At 39.3% G+C, this 22,323-nt stretch overlaps 1 protein-coding gene across 2 annotated transcripts in view; it reads left to right on the top strand.

Moving 5' to 3' along the window:
• LOC115222102 (NADP-dependent malic enzyme) overlaps positions 1-19,068 on the top strand; it is a 58,462-nt gene extending 39,394 nt beyond the window's left edge. For both annotated transcript variants that reach the window (XM_029792219.2, XM_029792218.2), the window contains exons 3-13: positions 1,184-1,467; positions 3,614-3,689; positions 3,786-3,947; positions 7,773-7,876; positions 8,707-8,816; positions 10,553-10,650; positions 13,984-14,097; positions 16,103-16,214; positions 16,394-16,536; positions 17,950-18,120; positions 18,510-19,068. In XM_029792219.2, the coding sequence (XP_029648079.1) occupies positions 1,184-1,467; positions 3,614-3,689; positions 3,786-3,947; positions 7,773-7,876; positions 8,707-8,816; positions 10,553-10,650; positions 13,984-14,097; positions 16,103-16,214; positions 16,394-16,536; positions 17,950-18,120; positions 18,510-18,746 (1,611 nt within the window). In that variant the 3' untranslated portion in view covers positions 18,747-19,068. The remainder of the gene's footprint in view (positions 1-1,183; positions 1,468-3,613; positions 3,690-3,785; positions 3,948-7,772; positions 7,877-8,706; positions 8,817-10,552; positions 10,651-13,983; positions 14,098-16,102; positions 16,215-16,393; positions 16,537-17,949; positions 18,121-18,509) is intronic.
• Positions 19,069-22,323: the final 3,255 nt, after the last annotated feature.

The raw sequence follows: 22,323 nt of genomic DNA, 5'->3' as shown, positions 1-22,323 counted from the left end.
TATTTCGTCTGCCGTTATGTTCTGAGTTCAAATTCCGCCGAGGTTGACTTTGCCTTTCATCCTTTCGGGGTCGATAAATTAAGTACCAGTTACGCAGAGGGATTGATGTAATCGATTAATCCCTTTGTCTGTCCTTGTTTGACCCCTCTATGTTTAGCCCCTTGTGGGCAATAAAGAAATAAGAAACGTTAGCACGCCAGGCGAAATGCTTAGCGGTATTTCGTCTGCCATTACATTCTGAGTTCAAATATCGCTGAGGTCGACTTTGCCTTTCATCCTTTCGGGGTTAATAAATTAAGTACCAGATATGCACTGGGATTGATGTAATAATTAATTAATCCCTTTGTCTGTCCTTGTTTGACACCTCTATGTTTAGCCCCTTGTGGGCAGTAAAGAAATAATAAACTCTCATATTGGCTTTTTAGTGCAAAATACACTCTTATTTATATAAACAAAATGCACTCTTATATGAATAAGAGTGCATTTCTATCATGGTCTCTATCACATTGGATGGATGGAAGCACTTCGTCGGTTATGATGACGAGGGTTCCGGTTGATCCGAATCAACGGAACAGCCTGCTCGTGAAATTAACGTGTAAGTGGCTGAGCACTCCACAGACACGTGTACCCCTAACGTAGTTCTCGGGGATATTCAGCGTGACACAGAGAGTGACAAGGCCAGCCCTTTGAAATACAGGTACAACAGAAACAGGAAGTAAGAGTGAGAGAAAGTTGTGGTGAAAGAGTACAGCAGGGATCACCACCATCCCCTGCCGGAGCCTCGTGGAGCTTTAGGTGTTTTTGCTCAATAAACACTCAAAACGCCCGGTCTGGGAATCGAAACCGCGACCCTACGACCGCGAGTCCGCTGCTCTAACCACTGGGCCATTGCACCTCCACTCTATCACATTATAGTTTATTCTAACAGAATGCCAACCTTCAAAGGGGGATAAATAATACCTCGGTATTAATACTGTATCTGTCTCTAAAATGTATTTTTCAGAAGTTTCCATTGCTCTGGAGTGACTATAGGTTCCACATTTCTACTGCCTCTGTTACATGATTAAATAAATGTTCTGATCTGTAAAGATATCTTAAGGGTCCACATTGGTTGTTTATGACTTTTTTCAATTTTCCTAACTCCTTGTATACTGAGTTTTTAATTCATTGAATTTACTTGCAGAGCCTGGCTTTCACGTTAAGGGAACGTCAGATAATGGGTATTCATGGCTTGCTGCCTCCCTGCATCATCACTCAAGATCAGCAAGCTTACCGAGTGATGGAAAACTTCCGACGCCGTCCCACTGATTTAGACAAATATATTTATTTGACAGCCTTACTCGATAGAAATGAGCGTTTATTTTACAAAGTCCTCACAGAACATGTAGAAGAAATGATGCCAATAGTATACACCCCGACTGTTGGACTGGCCTGCCAGCAGTATGGGCTTTTGTTCAGGAGACCAAGGTAACTTTCAGAAGGATGTTTATATTGTTTGTTTGTTTGTTATGTAGTCATAGGTCATGTGAATGTGCATGACTCAGTGGTTAGAGTGTCAGGCTCACAATCATGAGGTAGTGAGTTCAGTTCTAGGACTAGCCTGTGTGTTGTGTTCTTGAGCAAGACATTTTATTTCATGTTGCTCCATTTCACTCAGCTGTAGAAATAAGTTGCAACATCACTGGTGCCAAGCTGTATCAGCACCATTTGAGCGTAGCCTTTGCCAGTACCGCCTGACTGGCCCTCGTGCCGGTGGCACGTAAAAGCCCGCACTACACTCTCGGAGTGGTTGGTGTTAGCAAGAGCATCAAGGTGTAGAAACTCTGCCAGATCAGATTGGAGCCTGGTGCAGCCATCTGGTTCACCAGTCCTCAGTCAAATCGTCCAGCCCATGCTAGCATGGAAAGCAGATGCTAAATGATGATGATAATGACATTTCCCCTTCCATGTCGGCTATCTCTGATGAGCAGATATTATATAACTGGTTTGTTGCCTGTGATGGATAATTAACACTATAAAATTCAGACAATATATATACACACACACAGACATATTACACATAATGGACTTCAGTCACTTTTATAACTATTAAGGACACTATTTGACCTACAATTGGTCTTCACTAAAGTGAAACTGGAAAATAATTTTGTTTCATCTGTTTACTTTAATGATACCCTAAATGCAGGCATGTGCTGTCAGTAATTACTCAGGGTAGGCAGTTGGTGACGTTTATGTAGTAAAATAAGCAAAACACAGGTGCACGGCTGAGTTGAAGGCAGATTTACTTCTGCCTTTATTGTGCATAAAGAAAACATTGTTGTAGGAATGTATGCAGCATGTGTGCTACAGCAGACCTATGTGTAGCTTTAATACTGAGATTGAAAGGCAGGAATGAATTATGCCTAACTAACTAATCTACAAAAAAATAAAATTGAAACATTGATGCTGTCCAAGGTGATTTCTTTGTTGCTATTCTGAATACCAGTAATACAATGTTACCTGCTTCTCATCACATCAATTTTTTTTTTTTGTAATATTAATATTGAAATTACATTTGCCATACCAATTCTTCATCATCATCATTTAGCATCTATTTTCCATGCTGGCATGGATTGGACACTTTGGCTAGAGCTGGCAAGCTGAGGAGCGGCACCTAGTTCCAGCTGTGTGTTTTGACTTGGTTTCTATGGCTGAATACTAACCACTATACTGAATGCAACTGGGTCCTTTTTACATGGCACCAACATATGCTCTCTTTACCTGACCTGGCATGGGTGTTTTTTTTATGCGGCACTGTCACAGGTGCGTTTTACTTGTTACCTTTGCGGGTGCTTTTTATATGGCGCCAGCACAGGTGCTTCTTACGTGACACTGGCCTGAGTGCTTTTAACATGGCACCAGCATGGGAGCTTTTTATGTGGTACCAGCATATACAATAATTTTAGTAATGTTATATTGAGATTCTAAAGTTACAATTAAGAAATCATTATTAAAGTTAAAGAAGTTACTGTTGTTATAATAATTCAATACATAACAATTTTAATTATATTGATTTTTATATTAAATCTCTGCACAAGAGATAAACAGTAACAGTACGGAATCGTAAAATATATTTGCCAACTAAATGTGGCAGTCCTATAGAGGACAGTGTTACTGTTGTTTTTAGCTCCAGGAAGATATCTCCTCCAGCTGGCTGAAGACACACAGTCTGTGTCCGATTAGTATTTGTGAGGGAGATCATTGTTCCCATCTCTAGCTTTACATGATACACACAGACCCGGGTTTCTAGGTGGTTACCCATCTTCAGTGTGTGTTAATCACTGGCTAGTGATGAAGAACTCATTCCACTCTCAAAATATTAAATCCTTTTTCTAGCAACTCATTGTCGCTGATCTCATAAAGAGAGATAAGTTATATTAAATCCCTGAGCAAGAGATAAACAGTAACAGCGTGGAATATATTGATTTTCAAATATAAAAATTATAAATGCTATACTATTTTGATACATAATTTTTTGGCAATATTATATTGAGATTTTCAAGTGCATTTTTGAAAAAAGTTTTGACTTATTTTATTTCAAGAAACTTTGAAACATTTTTTTTTTCAACTTCAGAGGTTTATTCATCTCCATTAAAGATAAAGGCCATGTATATGATATCCTATGCAATTGGCCAGATAATAGTGTAAAGGTATGTGCAGTTCCCTAAATAGATTGGAATTTTGAGAATTTTTATCTTGAACGTGTCTTAGACAGTATCTAAATTGTATTCTACTCTCTTTTGCAGGCAGTAGTAGTTACTGATGGTGAACGTATTCTTGGATTAGGAGATTTAGGTGCATATGGAATGGGTATCCCCGTTGGCAAACTGTCACTTTATACAGCTCTTGGTGGAATCCATCCTTCCAAGTGTTTACCAATATTGCTAGATGTTGGAACTAATAATGAGGTAAGATATTTCTAAGAATTTAAAATAATTTTATGATAATCTGTTGTGTCATTACTTTAACGAAGGTGTGTTATTGTATAAAAATCTAGTGCTCCTAAAAACATTTCATTTAATCTTTTAGCACTTAAACCAGTCCCAGTGTTCTATCTGTTTTCTGTTCAAACCAACCAGATCCAGCTTCTTGCGCCTACTCTGCAATGTCATTCTAAAAATATGCAATTACATCATAGAGGCCTCAAAATAATGAGATAATATATGATTAATTCAAAGCAATGTGAATAATAAGCACTACATTTGACAGTAATTATAATGCTAGAGGATTGGTGCCACCTATAAAGCACCCATTCCTGTGTCACTTATAGAACACCTGTGCCACTTCTAACTGTAAAGCACTCGTGCCTGTGTCACATATAAAGCACAAGTGCCATGTATACAGCACCCGTGCTGGTGCCATGTGTAAAGTACCTGTGCCAGTGTCACATATAGAGCACTTGTGCTGGTTCCACATGTAGAGCACCTGTGCAAGTGTCACGTAAAAAGCACCCAGTACACTCTGGAAAGTGATTGGCATTAGGAAGGGCATCCAGTTATAGAAACCTATATCACAACAGACAATAGGAGCCTGGTGCAGCTCTCAGACTGGCCAGTTCCTCCTGTCCAGCCATTCAACCCATGCCAGCCTGGAAAATGGATGTTAAATGTTCATGATGATGTTGTTGATGTCACAAAACAAATATGAACAGGTGTAGGAGTGGCTGTGTGGTAAGTAGCTTGCTTACGAACCACATGGTTCCGGGTTCAGTCCCACTGCGTGGCACCTTGGGCAACTGTCTTCTACTATAGCCTCGGGCCAACCAAAGCCTTGTGAGTGGATTTGGTAGACAGAAACTGAAAGAAGCCCGTCGTATATATGTATGTGTGTGTATATATATATATATATAACGGGAAGCTTTATGAAAATAAACAAAAGACGAAGGCAGGTGGAAAACAAACGAACAATTGTATTAGTATGGCGCTCAGGAAATATAAATAAAACAAGTCTTTAACGTTTCGAGCCTACGCTCTTCAACAGAAAGATACACAGAGAGAGAAAAACACAGAAAGAAGGAGAGAAAAAAATGCGTGCAGAAAAAAAATGCATATATATATATATATATATATATATATATATATATATATGTATGTGTGTGTATATGCTTGTGTGTCTGTGTTTGTTCCCCCAACGTTGCTTGACAACCGATGCTGGTGTGTTTACGTCCCCGTAACTTAGCGGTTTGGCAAAAGAGACCGATAGAATGAGTACTGGGCTTACAAAGAATAAGTCCTGGGGTCGATTTGCTTGACTAAAGGCGGTGCTCCAGCATGGCCGCAGTCGAATGACTGAAACAAGTGAAAGAGAGTAAAGAGAATATCCCAGAAAATAAACACTTGAATGAAGGCCAATATGATGTCAGATTGTAATTATTGCATTTGATGGCATTAAAGACGCAACAGCTTATTCGATGCATCCTAATTTCAACAGTGCATATTCAAGAATAAAAATGTCTAGTGCATTAAAGAACAGTGAGCTGGCAGAATCATTAGCGCGCCAGGCAAAATGCTTAGTGGTATTTTGTCCATTTTTATGTTCTGAGTTCAAATCCTGTCAAGGTCGACTTTACCTTTTGTCCTTTCAGGGTCAATAAAAATATGTACCTGTTGATTACTGTGGTTTATGCAATCAGATTACCCCCTCCCCAAAACTGCTGGCCTTGTGCCAAAATTTGAAACCAATGTGCCGGTGGCACGTAAAAAGCACCATCCGACCGTGGCCGTTTGCCAGCCCCATCTGGCACCTGTGCCGGTGGCATGTAAAAAGCACTCACTACACTCACGGAGTGGTTGGCATTAGGAAGGGCATCCAGCCATAGAAACATTGCCAGATCAGACTGGGCCTGGTTCAGCCTTCTGGCTTCGCAGACCCCAGTTGAACCGTCCAACCCATGCTAGCATGGAAAGCGGATGCTAAATGATGATGATGATGATTTAAAGCAATCTAACAACATATTACAAAACACTAAGTGCTTAAGCTATAGCAGAAAACATTTACTGCATATAAAAAGTAAGTCAGTAGAAGGGCTGAACATATTATGGGATTAGGTTAAGTAGAAGAAAGTGTCTGGATTAAAATTAGTCTATAGTAATAAGCGTCAGGAACGAAATTAGCTTGTGGATGAGCTTTCGAGTCATTTTGTAGATGGAGAATATGTATCTTATGCCTTCAAACAAGTACTAAAGTGAAATCAATCAATGAAAGTCTTGCGTTTCGTGTCATCAGGTTACCCACATTTTTTCTATAAACTGCTTTGATTGTTATTATGGACTTCCTTCACTTTCTGTACGAGACAAGACTGCACAGAATTGCATCGATCAGTTTAGTCCTGAAATGCATAACATCCTTGCATTCCCTTTGAAGGAAATGAGGCGGTCTTTAATGTAAGGGAGAATACTCTAATCTCTTCTGTCATTAATTTCTGTTCAGTAAAGATACTATTTTCTACTCTAGGCACAAGCCCCGAGATTTGGGGGGGGGGGTCGATTACATTGACCCCAGTACGCAACTGTACTTAATTTATCGACCCCGAAAGGAAGAAAGGCAAAGTCGGCCTCGGTGGAATTTGAACTCAGAACTAAAGACAGGTGAAATACTACAAAGCATTTCGCCCAGTGTACTAACGTTTCTGCCAGCTTGCCGCCTTTGCTCAGCAAAAATCTTATTCCAGGACTGGGCTTTGACTTCGGAAATTTTCAGCCCAGTGTTAGCAATTGAGGCCATTTGTCATGTCTTAACTAATGAGACATGTCATTTGTTTTTACGTCCATGCCCGCATGGGTCAGACGAATACATTACTGGGACATTGTTTTACAGCTGAATGCTTTTCCTGTCACTAACCTTTTTTGTTTTTCACCCAAACGCTTGTTTAGGTTTGCAAAAACACTTTGAGAAAACCTGTTTCAGTTGCCAGAAACATGTTAAACTATGTAAAACTTCAGAGAAAGAAACCTGGCTGTTTCTTACAATAAATATATATATATTTAAAGCAAAATTCATTTTTGTGGACTTTTAAAATAATACTGTGGATCCCCTATTTAGTACTTTGTTTGTGTGGATCCCCAAAAATGTTATATGAAACCCCAGGATCCATGCAGACCACAGTTAAAAACCACTGCTTTAGCAAGTGTAGATAGCTAGTTATTGTTTCATCCCCAGTTAGCCCTGATCAAGGTGTCCTTTGATCACAGGTATTCCATCCACAACCAACTTTTCTTTTTCCAGACTATATTTAGGACCCCATTACATAAATGTATCCTTTCTTTTTTTTTATAAGATGTGATTTGAAGGTCATATTACAGACTCATACTTAGAAATTGCTCCCTTCTAACATAGATACACCTCTATCTAGAGTTAAACCAATCTGTTTCCAAATACTTTGGCTGTTCAGTATTTTTCATAATGGTAAGCTGGCAGAACCGTTAGCACGCCGGGCGAAATGCTTAGCGGTATTTCGTCTGCCGCTACGTTCTGAGTTCAAATTCCGCTGAGGTCGATTTTGCCTTTCATCCTTCCGGGGTCGATAAATTAAGTACCAGTTACATACTGGGGTCAATGTAATCGACTTAATACCTATGTCTGTCCTTGTTTGTCCCCTCTATGTTTAGCCCCTTGTGGGTAATAAAGAAATAAGTATTTTTCATAACTACTACTACTATATAGTAGATATATAACAATTAATGTTTAGTATTTTTTGGTTAGTGTTTATGTGATGTTTATTCTATTTTCTTTAGGTCATCCGCAATGACCCACTGTATATTGGACTGAATATGCCCCGAGTTACTGGAAAGGAATATGATGAGTTCATACATGAATTTATGCAAGCAGTTGTTCGAAGGTATGTAATGAATAAGCACTGGAAGATGAAAGATGAGGCTCATGAATTATCCGCATTGATGCCACTAATGTCCCTCGATTCTGGATTTTAAATATTTACTTTATTTTTGTGTCATATGCTAGATATTTATGTATCATAGCATGTATGTTGCTCTTTTACTTGTTTCAGTCATTTCACTGTGGCCATGCTGGAGCACCGCCTTTAATCGAGAAAATTGTCCCCAGGACTAATTCTTTGTAAGCCCAGTACTTATTCTATCGGTCCCTTTTGCCGAACCGCTAAGTTACGGGGACGTGAACACAACAGCATCGGTTGTCAAACGATGTTGGGTGGACAAACACAGACACACAAACATATGCACACACACACACACACATATATATATATATATATAATATATATATATATATATATAAATAATGAGGGAGATAAATTAATATTAATTTTAATATCAATTTAAAACCAGTAGTCTAGCATACAAAAAATCTGAGAAGTCAGAGAAAATTCTAATATATATGTATATTGGCAGGGCTTGACTGCTAGGAAGTCGATATATATATATATATATATATATATATATATATATATATATATACATACACATACATATATACGACGGGCTTCTTTCAGTTTCCGTCTCCCAAATCCACTCACAAGGCTTTGGTCGGCCTGAGGCTATAGTAGAAGACACTTGCCCAAGGTGCCACACAGTGGGACTGAACTTGGAACCATGTGGTTGGTAAGCAAGCTACTTACCTCACAGCCACTCCTATGCCTGTTATATATTTATTCTAGAAAATACATGAATTTTTTTTTTTTTTTTTTTCCAGATATGGACAAAATACGTTAATTCAATTTGAAGATTTTGCAAACCATAATGCTTTTAGATTACTCCAACAATATAGAGACCAATATTGTACGTTTAATGACGATATTCAAGGTATGTTCATTAAAGATATCTTATTTCAATCACTTTATTTTGATATTTCCAAATGTTTATGCTTAATATATTTAAAGAGTTCCTTCAAATAATTTGAGCTCAATCATAAAGCACTTTTTAATTAACCTCATCCATGGAAAGTAAGTACTGTCTCCTAGTTCTAGGACCCTTAAGGCTTGCTACCTAGGCTCCATGATTCCTCATGAACAATACATCAGATAATTGTTTTCGTCAGGTGAATATACATGAATTACACGTTTTCGTTACCAGCCCGGCTGAAACTGGCTCTGGCTCTGAGTACAAATGTCTTGTTTTCATAAGTTTTGAATTAAAATCTGCCATCAGACCTTACTCACAATTTTTGTTCCTGACACTAGCTTAATGATAACTAAGTTATTTTACTAAATTATTTGTTACATTTAAAGTAATTGAAAGAAACACAGAGCATCTCAACAGAAATATGGTAACAAAAGGGTTAAATAAACATCCCAAAAATCATCATTTTGTGCAACTTCATGATTCCCTGACCAGTAATAGTCAAAAGAGTGAATTTGCTTACTCAACTTAGTAGTTAATATTAGGAAAAACAAGGTGGCAAGCTGGCAGAAACGTTAGCACACCAGGCAAAATGCTCAGTGGTATTTCATCTGGCGCAACGTTGTGAGTTCAAATTCCGCTGAGCTCGACTTTGCCTTTCATCCTTTCGGGGTCGGTAAATTAAGTACCAGTTCCGCACTGGGGTCGATGTAATCGACTTAATACCTATGTCTGTCCTTGTTTGTCCCCTCTATGTTTAGCCCCTTGTGGGTAATAAAGAAATAGGTATTTCGTCTGTCTTTACGTTCAGTGTTCAAATTCCGCCAAGGTTGACTTTGCCTTTCATCCTTTCGGGGTTGATAAATTGAGTACCAGTTGCGTACTGTGGTCGATCTAATCAACTGGCCCCCTCCCCTTGTGCCTAGAGTAGAAAAGAATATTAGGAAAAACATTACAGTGACAGGAAGGGAGGTGAAGAGCATTTATAACAGTAGGAAGATTAGAGGAAAAGGTATAATGATATTTGATTCAACTTCTAAAAGATAAGGTTACTCTCTTTTACTTGTTTCAGTCATTTGACTGTGGCCATGCTGGAGCACCGCCTTTAGTCGATCAAACCGACCCCAGGACTTATTCTTTGTAAGCCCAGTACTTATTCTATTGGTCTCTTTTGCTGAACTGCTAAGTTACGGGGATGTAAACACACAAGCATCGGTTGTCAAGCGATGTTGGTCGGACAAGGGCAGACACACAAACACACATACACATATATATATATATATATACATATATACGACGGGCTTCTTTCAGTTTCCGTCTACCAAATCCACTCACAAGGCTTTGGTCGGCCCGAGGCTATAGTAGAAGACACTTGCCCAAGGTGCCACGCAGTGGAACTGAACCCGGAACCATGTGGTTGGTAAGCAAGCTACTTACCACACAGCCACTATTTTATTTATAATCTTAAAGGGACTGGGCAACAGAGTTCTAGACAAAAGACCTTAAAAGATAATGAGGGAGGCGAGTGCAGGTGGGGGGATTCTATCACATAGAATCAAGTCCATTGATTGAATGACACTTAATAAACAATGTTTTGTGTTGAGACAACTAACTACAATCTATTTTAAGAGTTGTGTTGTCTCTCTGTGTTTATAGTTCTTTGTTTTTAATACTGTTGTTGTTTGTTTCTTGTTTCTCAGGCACAGCGGCTGTTGCAGCGGCAGGAATAATCGCTAGTATGAGAATAACAAAACGGAAGTTAATTGATAATTTATTTTTATTTCAAGGTGCTGGTGAGGTATGTATCAATTTCAAGAAACAATTTTAAATGTATCAGGTAAATTTGTAGTATGTTATATATATATATATCACGTGATCACGTGACCAACCAGGCTATCAGATGTTGCTACACATCGCTAGTCACAATGCGCTTCACATTGTTTTAGCCTTCAAGTGATGCCACCCTTCTGGCTAAGCGAGCAGGCATATATATATATGTAGAGAGAGAGAGAGAGAGAGAAGCTAAACATTGAGTGGACAAACAAAGACAGGCAAAGGGATTAAGTCGATTACATCAACCCCAGTGTTTCACTGGTACTTAATTTATCGACCCCCGAAAGGATAAAAGGCTAAGTTGACCTCAGCAGAATTTGAACACAGAACATAATAGCAGACGAAATACCGCTAAGCATTTCGACCAGCATGCTAACGATTCTGCCAGCTTGCTGCCCTTTGGTTTAGTCAGACAAATCGATCCCAGTACTTTTTTTTTAAAGCCTGATACTCATTCTATTAGTCACTTGCTGAACTGCCAAGTTACAGAGATGTAAACACATCAACACCGGTTGACAAGTGGTGGTAGGGCATAAACATAGACACATGCGTGTGTACGTGTGTATCTCTCTCTCTCTCTCTCTCTCTATATATATATATATATATATATATATATATATATACTCTTTTACTTGTTTCAGTCATTTGACTGCGGTCATGCTGGAGCACCGCCTTTAATCGAGCAACTCGACCCCGGGACTTACTCTTTGTAAGCCCAGTACTTATTCTATCGATCTCTTTTGCCAAACCGCTAAGTGACGGGGACATAAACACACCAGCATCAGTTGTCAAGCAATGCTAGGGGGACAAACACAGACACACAAACATACACGCACACATATATATATACATATATACGACGGGCTTCTTTCAGTTTCCGTCTACCAAATCCACTCACAAGGCATTGGTTGACCCGAGGCTATAGTAGAAGACACTTGCCCAAGGTGCCATGCAGTGGGACTGAACCCGGAACCATGTGGTTGGTAAGCAAGCTACTTACCACACAGCCACTCCTGCGCCTATATATATATATATATATATTCACACACAACAGGCTGCTTTCAGTTTCTGTCTACCAAATCCTCTTATGAGGCTTTGGTCAGCCTGAGGCTATAATAGAAGATACTTGCCCAAGGTGTCATGCGGTGGGACTGAACCCAGAACCAGGTGGTTGGGAAGCAAACTTCTTACTCCACAGTCATGCCTCTCTGAAAATTGTTTTTTAGAACTTCAGAAAGGAAATGAGTGATGATGAGCTGTGCTGGAACAGATTCTCCTGTCCATGCAAACCTGGTAAAATGTACATTAAAAGTGGCGATAGTGATGGAAGTCAGGATGTCTACTACATCTGGGTGTCTTACTCATTTCCTTCATTACTTTCTCATTTCTGATTCACCCTCTCTACCATTACTGTACCAGGCTGCTTCTCTAATGAGGGATGACTTCGGATTTGTTTGTTTAGTTCCACCACCTTCACTTTTGTTACTATCCATCATTTTCGCTCTTACGCATCACTCCCTCTTCCATCACTGTCTTGTCATGCCACTCATGCAGCTTTCCTATTCAATCTCCTTACCAACAACCAACATGTAACTGACTATCATTGTCTCTCTCCCATTACTCCTTTCTTAATCTTCCTCTTTTATCATTCTGTTTTCCCCATTTTACTTTCTCTTTTCAATCACCCTCTCTCACTCCGGTTCTTCTATTCACTCCCTTTCACTTATTGTTCGAAACGAAAGGGGTCTGTGAGGGTCAGAGAAGACTCTTTAGACTTGTTGAGAACAAGAAAACCTCTTTGGTGTAGAGCGCTATCATAGAATGTTTTCAGTATACTTTCTAAAAAGGTTGCTGTTAGGAACCAAACCAAATTAGAATATGGTCATGACACATCTTTGAGAGCAGTGATTCCAAATAAAAACTCTCTCACAGACTGTGACAATCCATCTGACCAATCTCTGTATGGAAAGTAGATGTAACTGATGATGATAGGAAAAACTATTCATAATGCATTAACCATAAATGTCTTTTTAAAATAATGTCTAAATTTCATCTCAGCAACTTTGAAGATTAAATCCCACAAATATTTTAAATATTCCTTTTATCTGAGGCAATATATTAACTCGGGTCGCCAAAGGGGGTCTGTGGGACCCCCTAGGGATTGGCGAGGAATTACAGGAGGGTCGATGATAGCCAAGGGGTCAAATGGGGGTCGGCTTGCGAAAGACCATCTCACCCAGATGAACTGCTTGAAATACTTAGTCAGCGCCATGCCCATCCCTCACATTGATGTTGTCAGTTTTAATAAAAGATATTCCAGTGATACGATGCATTCTTTACTTTTTCTAAATGTGAAAACAATTTCATAAAAATTGAAAGCTTAACATTGTATAATTGTACACGTAGTTTTAAATGTAAAAAGTATGTCATCTTCAAAAGAATTTCTTAATTTGTCATACCTGTGTATTTTAGCAAACAATTTAATTGCCAGCATCAGTACCCAGTATGCATTTAAGATATGGTAGGGTAGGGTATTAAGATATTTTAAATGAAGAGGGCGGTCGATGCAGAAAGAAATGTGGCTAAAGGGGGTTGTTGTGGAAGGAAAAGTGGCTAAAGGGGGTCAATAGTTGAAAAAGTTTGGTGACCCCTGTATTAACTCTTACAACCCTATTGGATCCTAGTTCAATGAATAATAGAAATGGAGATTAGAATTCTCTCCTTTACATTAGAGAGACTCCCTTCCTTCCAAATGAAAATAAACAAGGTTAGTACAATTCTTGTGATATTATGTATTTCAGGACTGGCTCAGTCAGACTGGCTGACCAACCAATGGAGTCCCATGTGGTCCTGTGTCGTACAGAAAGTCCAGACCTAAACATAAGAAAGCAACACATGGAGTAGTTAAGCTCAAGAATTAGGAAATTCAAATTGAGAACGATCTCTAGATACATCTTTAAAACTTCATTTTGTTTTTCTGTCCTATTCTATCTGGACAAACCTCCTTCTACTTGTTGTGACAATATTAAATTTATTTTCTTTCAGTTCACTTGATCTGACACTTATTCTAGCAGTGTACGTAACCATTGGTACATTGTATTTGCCCTAAACCCTTAGTGCCTCAAGCCCCTGGATGAAATAGTTGTCTCCTAAATATATACATTGATATTAAGTAAGTTTTAGCTATAATAATCAACCGTTTCAATATACTTCTATTTGGTGTTAGAATTTTAAAACGGGTTGCAGCAATTTTCAAAGAATAAATGTAGTCAACCTTATGTCTCTCTCTTACTTTCAGGCTAATATTGGTATAGCTAATTTGGTAGCATTAGCTATGATTGAAGAAGGCAGCACTGAAGCAGAGGCTTTCTCTAAAATATGGATGGTTGACTCTAGAGGCTTACTTGTAAAGGTATGTTTGTTTATTTATTTTATTTGATGTTGTTGGCCGTACAGGTGGCACGTAAAACGCACCCACTACACTCTTGGAGTGGTTGGCATTAGGAAGGGCATCCAGCTGTAGAAACTCTGCCAGATCAAGACTGGAGCCTGGTGCAGCCATCTGGTTGCCAGCCCTCAGTCAAAACTGTCCAACCCATGCTAGCATGGAAAACGGACGTTAAATGATGATGATGATGTTACTATTTGCAGTACACTTATTATATTAAGTACACTTATTATATTAAGTCTACTTATGATTACAGTGTGAAGGCATATGGCTTAATGGTTAGAGCATTGGGCTCACAATCATGAGGTAGTGAGTTCAATTCCGAGACCAGGCTATGTATTGTGTTCTTGAGTGAGACACTTTTTCATGTTGCTCCAGTTCACTCAGCTGTAGAAATGAGTTGCGGCTTCACTGGTTCCAAGCTGTATCAGCCTTTACCTTTCCCTTGGATAACATCAATGACATAGACGGGGGAAGCTGGTATGCATGGACGACTGCTGGTCTTCCATAGACAACCTTTCCCAGACTTGTGTCTTGGAGGGGAACTTTCTAGGTGCAATCCCATGGTCATTTATGACTGAAGAAGCTCTTTACCGTTTGCTTATAATTATTATGTGCTTTAATTTGACTTAGTGTCTTGGGTATGACTTGAAATTGCATCTGGGACCCTGGTGAAAGAATTCCAGTGTTCTGAGGAGAGTGGAATCAGCTCTTAGCCACTATTGTTCCTAGATAGGTGCTGCTACTCTGATCAAGAGTAGCAACACCCATGAGGGTTCCAGCTGGGCATTAAACAGTGTGTAACCACCTGAGCCAGGGTACAGTGAAAACATGGGATGCTGCAGTATGGTGGGAGTGAACTATTATCAGGAAATAAATTTCATTGACTCATCAGCAAATATCATTGGACGCTAAATGGACGAACAGACAACAATTTGCCAATGACCAGGATCAACCAATTCAGTTAGTGGAAAACTGCTCTCATCTGTAGTTTTGGTGTGCAGAGATGAGATATTTCAGCTTGTTAAAGACCAACGTGAGTAAACAGGATGTTCATGCCATAATCGCTTGATTGGGACATCTGGTGTGGAAGAATTGCATTGGGCTGGATGATGGTGAGTAAACGCTCCTGTTTTCAGCTCCAAGTCCCACTTAAAAGAGACTTAAGCCTTTTGATAAAAAGTCTAGTAAGGTGGGTATTAGTGAAAAGATACACTTGAATAAGAGAAAGCTTTTTACACTTCAGTGAGTGCAGTGTTAAAAACATTCCCAATTTTTTTAACCACCTGAGTAACTTATATTACTCAGAACATATGAGACAAAGGTTAAGTAAAAGTCTGAAAACAAGCAGGAACTTTTAGAACAAATGTATGAAAAGGCATTGGATAGGTAAAGGGTTAAGAGTGGATAAACCCTAATCTAATTTTAACCCTTTGCCTATCCTGTTTATAATGTGATGTTTGTTCCTTCTCGAGCCATCCCTGGCTCATTAGGGTCAGTTTCCCAGTTTCCTTGGCGTATAGGTTCCCTACCTGGACAGGATGCCAGTCCGTCGCGGGTGAGCTGCAAGATGCAGGAGGAAAGAGTGACAGAAAGTTGTGGTAAAAGAGTCAGCAGAAGTTCGCCATTACTTTCTGCCGGAGCCACGTGGAGCTTAGGTGTTTCGCTCATAAACACACACATCGCCCAGTCTGAGATTCGAACCCGTGATCCCTCAACCATGAGTCCGCTGCTCTAACCACTAGGCCATGTGCCTCCACGTATAACGTGATACACAGGACATATTTCCTTTATACCTATGCATCATCTGTGTGTATGTATTAGAGATATCTACTTTGATTTACAAGGAAGGAAAATACTTGGCTGTATTGTATTAAAATGTAAAAATTTTTTTTTCTGCAATTACTAATTTAGTTTCTTAGAAAATCTTTTTTTTTTAATCTTTTATGTATTTATTTTATTTTTGCAGAATCGACCATCTGGAGGTGTGACGGGTCACAAACTTGACTTTGCAAAAGACCATGCACCTGTTGACACTCTTGACGAAGCTGTAGAAATATTGAAGCCTACTGCTATTATTGGTAAGAATTCTTGTTTCCTTGAAACTTCAGAAATTATTATCAATAATCAGTCAGTCGTTATTTCATTCACTTCATTAACACTATTTACGATAGCATTTTTTTGTTATTGTTTATTTACAATAATATTTCTTCTTTAAAAATTGACAATAAATTCATTTGAAAATTTAAAATGTCTTTAGGTGCTGCTGCAGTTGCTGGTGCCTTTACCGAAAAGATAATCCGAAATATGGCTAAATATAATGAAAGACCAATAATTTTTGCTCTGAGCAATCCTACTAGCAAAGCAGAATGTACAGCAGAACAAGCGTATACCTTCAGTGAGGTAAATTATATACTTTTAACCTTCAAACACAAAAACTCACTCCTTCATTTACAGTATAAATAATAAAAAGATATTGTAACAAATCTGTAATGGTTAGCACTCTGAACTTTGAATCCAGCAATCTGAGTTCACATCTCGGTGAGACCTAATGTTTTATAGGTGCAGGAGTGGCTGTATGGTAAATAGCTTGCTTACCAATCACATGGTTCTGGGTTCGGTCCCACTGCATGGCACCTTGGGCAAGTGTCTTCTACTATAGCCTTGGGCTGATCAAAGCCTTGTGAGTAGATTTGGTAGACAGAAACTGAAAGAAGCCCGTCGTATATATATGTATGTGTGTGTATATGTTTGTGTATCTGTGTTTGTCCTCCCATCATCACTTGTCAACCAATGTTGGTGTGTTTACGTCCCCATTGGTGTGTTTACATTGATTTGTTCAACTAAAGGTGGTGCTCCAACATGGCCACAGTCAAATGACTGAAACAAATAAAAGAATACCTAGTAGCAGTTTTCTTTCAGATTTACCTGTCATTTCCACTTTAATCTTTAACATTTTATTATTCAAACTGGTCATCTCCAACCCAAATATTCCACCTGCTTTGTAGTCAAACTGGCCAGATCCAGCCTCTCACATTTACTCTACAATATCATTCCTAAAATAAACAATCACAGCTTCACAGTATTGAAGCCACAAGATAATGGATGATAAATTCAAAATGTGAATAATAAGAATATTAAAGGGTTAATTCACATCATCAATTCTCAGTGTGACACAGAGTGTGACAAGGCTGGCTCTTTGAAATACAGGTACAGCAGAAACAGGAAGAAAGAGTGAGAGAAAGTTGTGGTGAAAGAGTACAGTCTCTTTTGCTAAACTGCTACGTTACCACACCAGTTGTATGAGAGTAGAGACAGTTACAAAGACACACACAAGGCTTCCACAAAGTTTCTTATTTCTTTATTGCCCACTAGGGGCTAAACACAGAAGGGACAAACAAGGACAAAGGGATTAAGTCGATTACATCGACCCCAGTCCATAACTGGTACTTAATTTATCGACCCCGAAAAGATGAAAGGCAGAGTCGACCTCGGCAGAATTTGAACTTAGAACGTAAAGACAGACGAAATATCGCTAAGCATTTCACTCAGCGTGCTAACGTTTCTGCCAACTTGCCGCCTTTCACAAAGGCTTACACAAAGTTTCTGTCTATCGAATCCACTCAGTAGGCATTGGTCAGCCTAGGGCTATACTAGTAAAACACATGGCCAAAGAGCTGTGCAGTGGGACCTAGCACTAAACCACATGGTTGCAAAGCAAGCTTCTTTCCACTTTTAAAATTACTTCTTGATTAAAAAAAAAAAATACAAATCCCCATTTCTTGATGTCCCTTTTATTTTTCTTTCCAATTTCAGGGTCGCTGTGTATTTGCTAGTGGGAGTCCTTTTAACCCGGTGACACTCAATGGGAAGACCTATTACACAGGTCAAGGTAATAATGCCTATATCTTCCCTGGAGTGGCTATGGCTGTTCTCACTTGCGGAGCTCGTCATATTCCAGAAGTCATTTTCTTGCATGCAGCACAGGTAACTTTTTCTTGTTTTTATTTATTATATTCTTTGATATGTTACATCAAATAGTATTTATTGTATTAGAAGAATCAGAGGATTGACCATTAAGAGTCCTGTGTTGGTGCCACATAAAAGCACTTGTGCCAATGTCATGTAAAAGCACTCGTGTGGTGCTACATAAAAGCACCCAGCACACTCTGTAAAGTGGTTGGCGTTAGGAAGGGTATCCAGCCATAGAAGTCAGGCAAGTGGAATCTGGTGCAGCTCTCCCGCTTGTCAGCTCTGGTCAAACCATCCAACCATACAGCATGGAAAATGGACATTAAATGATGATGATGATGATGCTATTTCAAGACTTGTTTTCTCTAAAACTTTTTAAAAAATTTCTTTTACTTTCTTTACAGAAATTGGCCGATCTAGTGAAAGATTCTCATTTGGAAGAAGGACGAGTTTATCCTCCTTTAAATGACATAAATGAAGTATCCACAGCAATTGCAGCATCTTTAGCAGAATATATGTATCGTGAAGGTATTGCTACGACTTACCCAGAACCCGCAGACAAAGAAGCCTTTATTCGTACATTTATCTATAATACCGATTATGAAGAGTTTGTACCTCCAATGTGGGACTGGAAAGATTAATCCGAACAAATAGCAATACTACTCTAATGTCTTTTGATTTCTATTTTTTTGCGTCTGACAAATCTTGTAATTGACAACAAGCACTTCCTATTAATTCTTTTAATTGTCCTTGTTTTAAATTAATTAAAAATTGTTTCGGTTGATTGTTATATAAAAATGGATCATAAATTGGAGTTACTGTATAAGTAGTTGCCCCCTCGATAATGACATCGATGTACAAAGCAGCAGCAACAGTGAGATAAATGTAGGTGTTTATTGATAAATCTATGCATGTCCACCTATTTAGACAGTAGCATTCAATGATTAAAATTATTTTAATGTATTAATTAGTTCGCATTGTTTTCTTTTTGTTTTTTCCTGACACCTTGGGCAAGTGTCTTCTACTATAGCCTCGGGCCGACCAAAGCCTTGTGAGTGGATTTGGTAAACGGAAACTGAAAGAAGCCCGTCGTATATATGTATATATACACTTGCGTCAGAAATTAATTAGCACTTCTCAAATTTCTACATTAAATAGGTTAAATCAATTAACCTATGAGCTGTTCAAAACGTCTTACGCGATGAGAAAACTTAGTATGGTGTGATTTCGGTCCTTACGAGGCGCTACCTATATCTATTAAACAAAGGAAGTTTGTCTGCATCCGCACTCCAAGTTGTTGTTGCACTGCTATGTCAACATCATAAGGCTGTAGACTCTCAAACTGCTCTGCAAACAAAGTTACGTCATCGTTCTGCGCAACAGTGAACTCGCAACAAAGCAATAGTTCGAGATATGGCCACTAGGTGACAGCACATACCTTGAGTGAAGAGCAAATCAAGGGTGCTAATTAATTTCTGACGGTAGTGTATATATATAGATATGTGCGTGTGTGTCTGTGTTTGTCCCCCTAGCATTGCTTGACAACCGATGTTGGTGTGTTTTATGTCCCCGTTACTTAGCGGTTCGGCAAAAGAGACCAATAGAATAAGTACTGGGCTTACAAAAGAATAAGTCCCGGGGTCGAGTTGCTCGACTAAAAGGCGGTGCTCCAGCATGGCCGCAGTCAGATGACTGAAACAAGTTAAAGAGTAAATGTTTAACCTTATTTCCATCATTTACATTGGACGGATTCATGTCCTTATCTTGTTTGTTGTTACCACAACGTTTCGGCTGATACAGCCTTCATCAGGTGTCCTGGTAGAATTTTGAACCCAACTCTGGGTTCTCATTTCTAAGGTATTCTTTTGCTGATGTTGTCATTATTATTTATTCAAGGCACTACCTGGAATTGAACTTGGAATCTTGAGGTTAGTAGCCTCCGGTCTTAACCATTACACGGTGAGCTGGCAGAAACGTTAGCACACCGGGCAAAATGCGTAGCCATATTTCGCCTGCCGTTACGTTCTGAGTTCAAATTCCGCCATGGTCGACTTTGCCTTTCATCCTCTCGGGGTCGATAAATAAAGTACCAGTTTCACACTGGGTCGATCTAATCGACTCAATCCCTTTGTCTGTCCTTGTTTGTCCCCTCTATGTTTAGCCCCTTGTGGGTAGTAAAGAAATATATATGCCCATGGGCATATAACGTAATGGTTAATAGCATAGGCTTCTAACCCCCAATTCCAAGTTGTACAGAATTCCTCAGCTCTAAAATATAGAACAGAAATCTTTAACCCCTTAGTATTTAAACAGGCCATGTCTGGCCCAAATATTCTGTTTTATGTTCAAACTGGCCAGTTCTGGCTTCTCACACCAACCCTACAATGTCATTCTAAAAATAAACAGCCTTGTACTACATTCAAGATTTTGCATATCCTGTTGCATTGTTATTGAACACCACTAGCATAGCTAGAGGGGGCAGTCCACCCCAGGTGGTACTTTTATGGGAGTTGCACCACTTTTGGGTCTGCTCTAGGCAATATGTATTTTGGCTGGGGCAGTGGTGACAAATTGAAGAGCTGCACACAGTCTAGCTATGCAGTATTGTACACTGATAGGTTTGGCCACCTCAGAGGTAGTTTGCTAGTCACCATTTTGTGTCATCTTTTTTTTTTAAAGATGTTGAATGTTTTGTGTCCAAGAAGTGAAAGTAAAATGAAGTCAAAAGCTTTGCTGATTGCAGTGAGGTTGATGTACATGTGGGTGTTGTTGTTACCCTGTGTAAGGTTCTTGAATAGTGTGGTGGATGTTTCATTTATTTATGCGCCCTTTTCATGCCTAGCCAGGCTCATGGGCCCGGTATCTGTGGTGTATGTGTTCCCCCCAGCTTGATGGGATGCCAGTCCATCGCAGCGTTACTCAAGAAACAGTGAGAGAAAGTTGGGGTGAAAGAGTACAACAGGGGTCGCCACCACCCCCTGCCAGAGAATCGTGGAGCTTTAGGCGTTTTCGCTCAACAAACACATAATGCCTGGTCTGGGAATCGAAACCGCAATCCTCCGACCTCGAGTTTGCTGCCTAACCACTGGGCAATTGTGCCTCCACATGGTGGATGTTTATTTGACATCAAGGAAGAGTCTTTCTAACAGTTTTGAGGATATGTCTGTGTAATACTTGGCTGTTTGAATACTTATGACTTTAGTCCAGTTTCCAGTGATCTGGCAGTGTTGGACACTGCTACTTGATGTTGATGAAGGAAGTAGCTGTTGCCATGAGCTTTGTTGAGAAAGAGAGGCTGTTCTGTTTAGGGGTAAGAGAACCAGATCAGAAGTGGTTGGCTGTTAATCATTGGGCTGGATTAACCAGAGAAAGCTAAGTACATGCACTAACTCTTGAACTTTCAGATGGCAATATCAATTTGGCATTTAATCTCCTGAAGTCACCCAACTTTATCCAGCATCTTTTCCATTGATGGAAGCATTTCTCGAAACAGAAAGCAACTGCCTCATCTCACTCAGTTGGATTTACTGTCTTGAAATCTTGTCCCTTTGAAGAGGGATTTGAAATTTGACTTGATTTTGGCATCATAGCCATAGACTCTCAATTTGTCACCTGTTGTGACCATTTTCAAAAAGCTTGCATCTTCCTTGACACAATCAAGATCCTGCACAGCTGAAACTCAGTCTTTTTGAGACAACCACAAAACATACTATTTCCAAGCACTATAAATGTGAGCAAAAATCTTATCACTTAGAGTGTACATGAGACTGTTCAAGGTCAACAAGTGGCTTCACTGCTTACTTTAGCTCTGTTACCATAGTAACAGTCCCAATACCTATTTCTTTACTACCCACAAGGGGCTAAACACAGAGGGGACAAACAAGGACAGACAAACGGATTACGTCGATTACATCAATCCCAGTGCATAACTGGTACTTAATTTATTGACCCTGAAAGGATGAAAGGCAAAGTCGACCTCGGCAGAATTTGATCTCAGAACATAGCGACAGACGAAATACCGCTAAGCATTGTCGCCCGGCGTGCTAACGTTTCTGCCAGCTTACAGTCCCAATACCTTTTGATTAAACCTCGTTAGAGTAAACCATTTTTGATAAAACAGCTAAGAAAATTATGCCATTCTGGAGGTGAGGAAACTTGGGTTTTTTTTAAAAGCAGAGGGATTTGTATTGTGAAGAGACATACTAAATACGGTTGCAG

This window comes from Octopus sinensis, linkage group LG19 (assembly GCF_006345805.1).
Source record: "Octopus sinensis linkage group LG19, ASM634580v1, whole genome shotgun sequence".
In the NCBI taxonomy this organism is placed as follows: Eukaryota; Metazoa; Mollusca; class Cephalopoda; order Octopoda; family Octopodidae; genus Octopus; species Octopus sinensis.
This window is presented reverse-complemented; position numbering and strand designations above follow the sequence as displayed.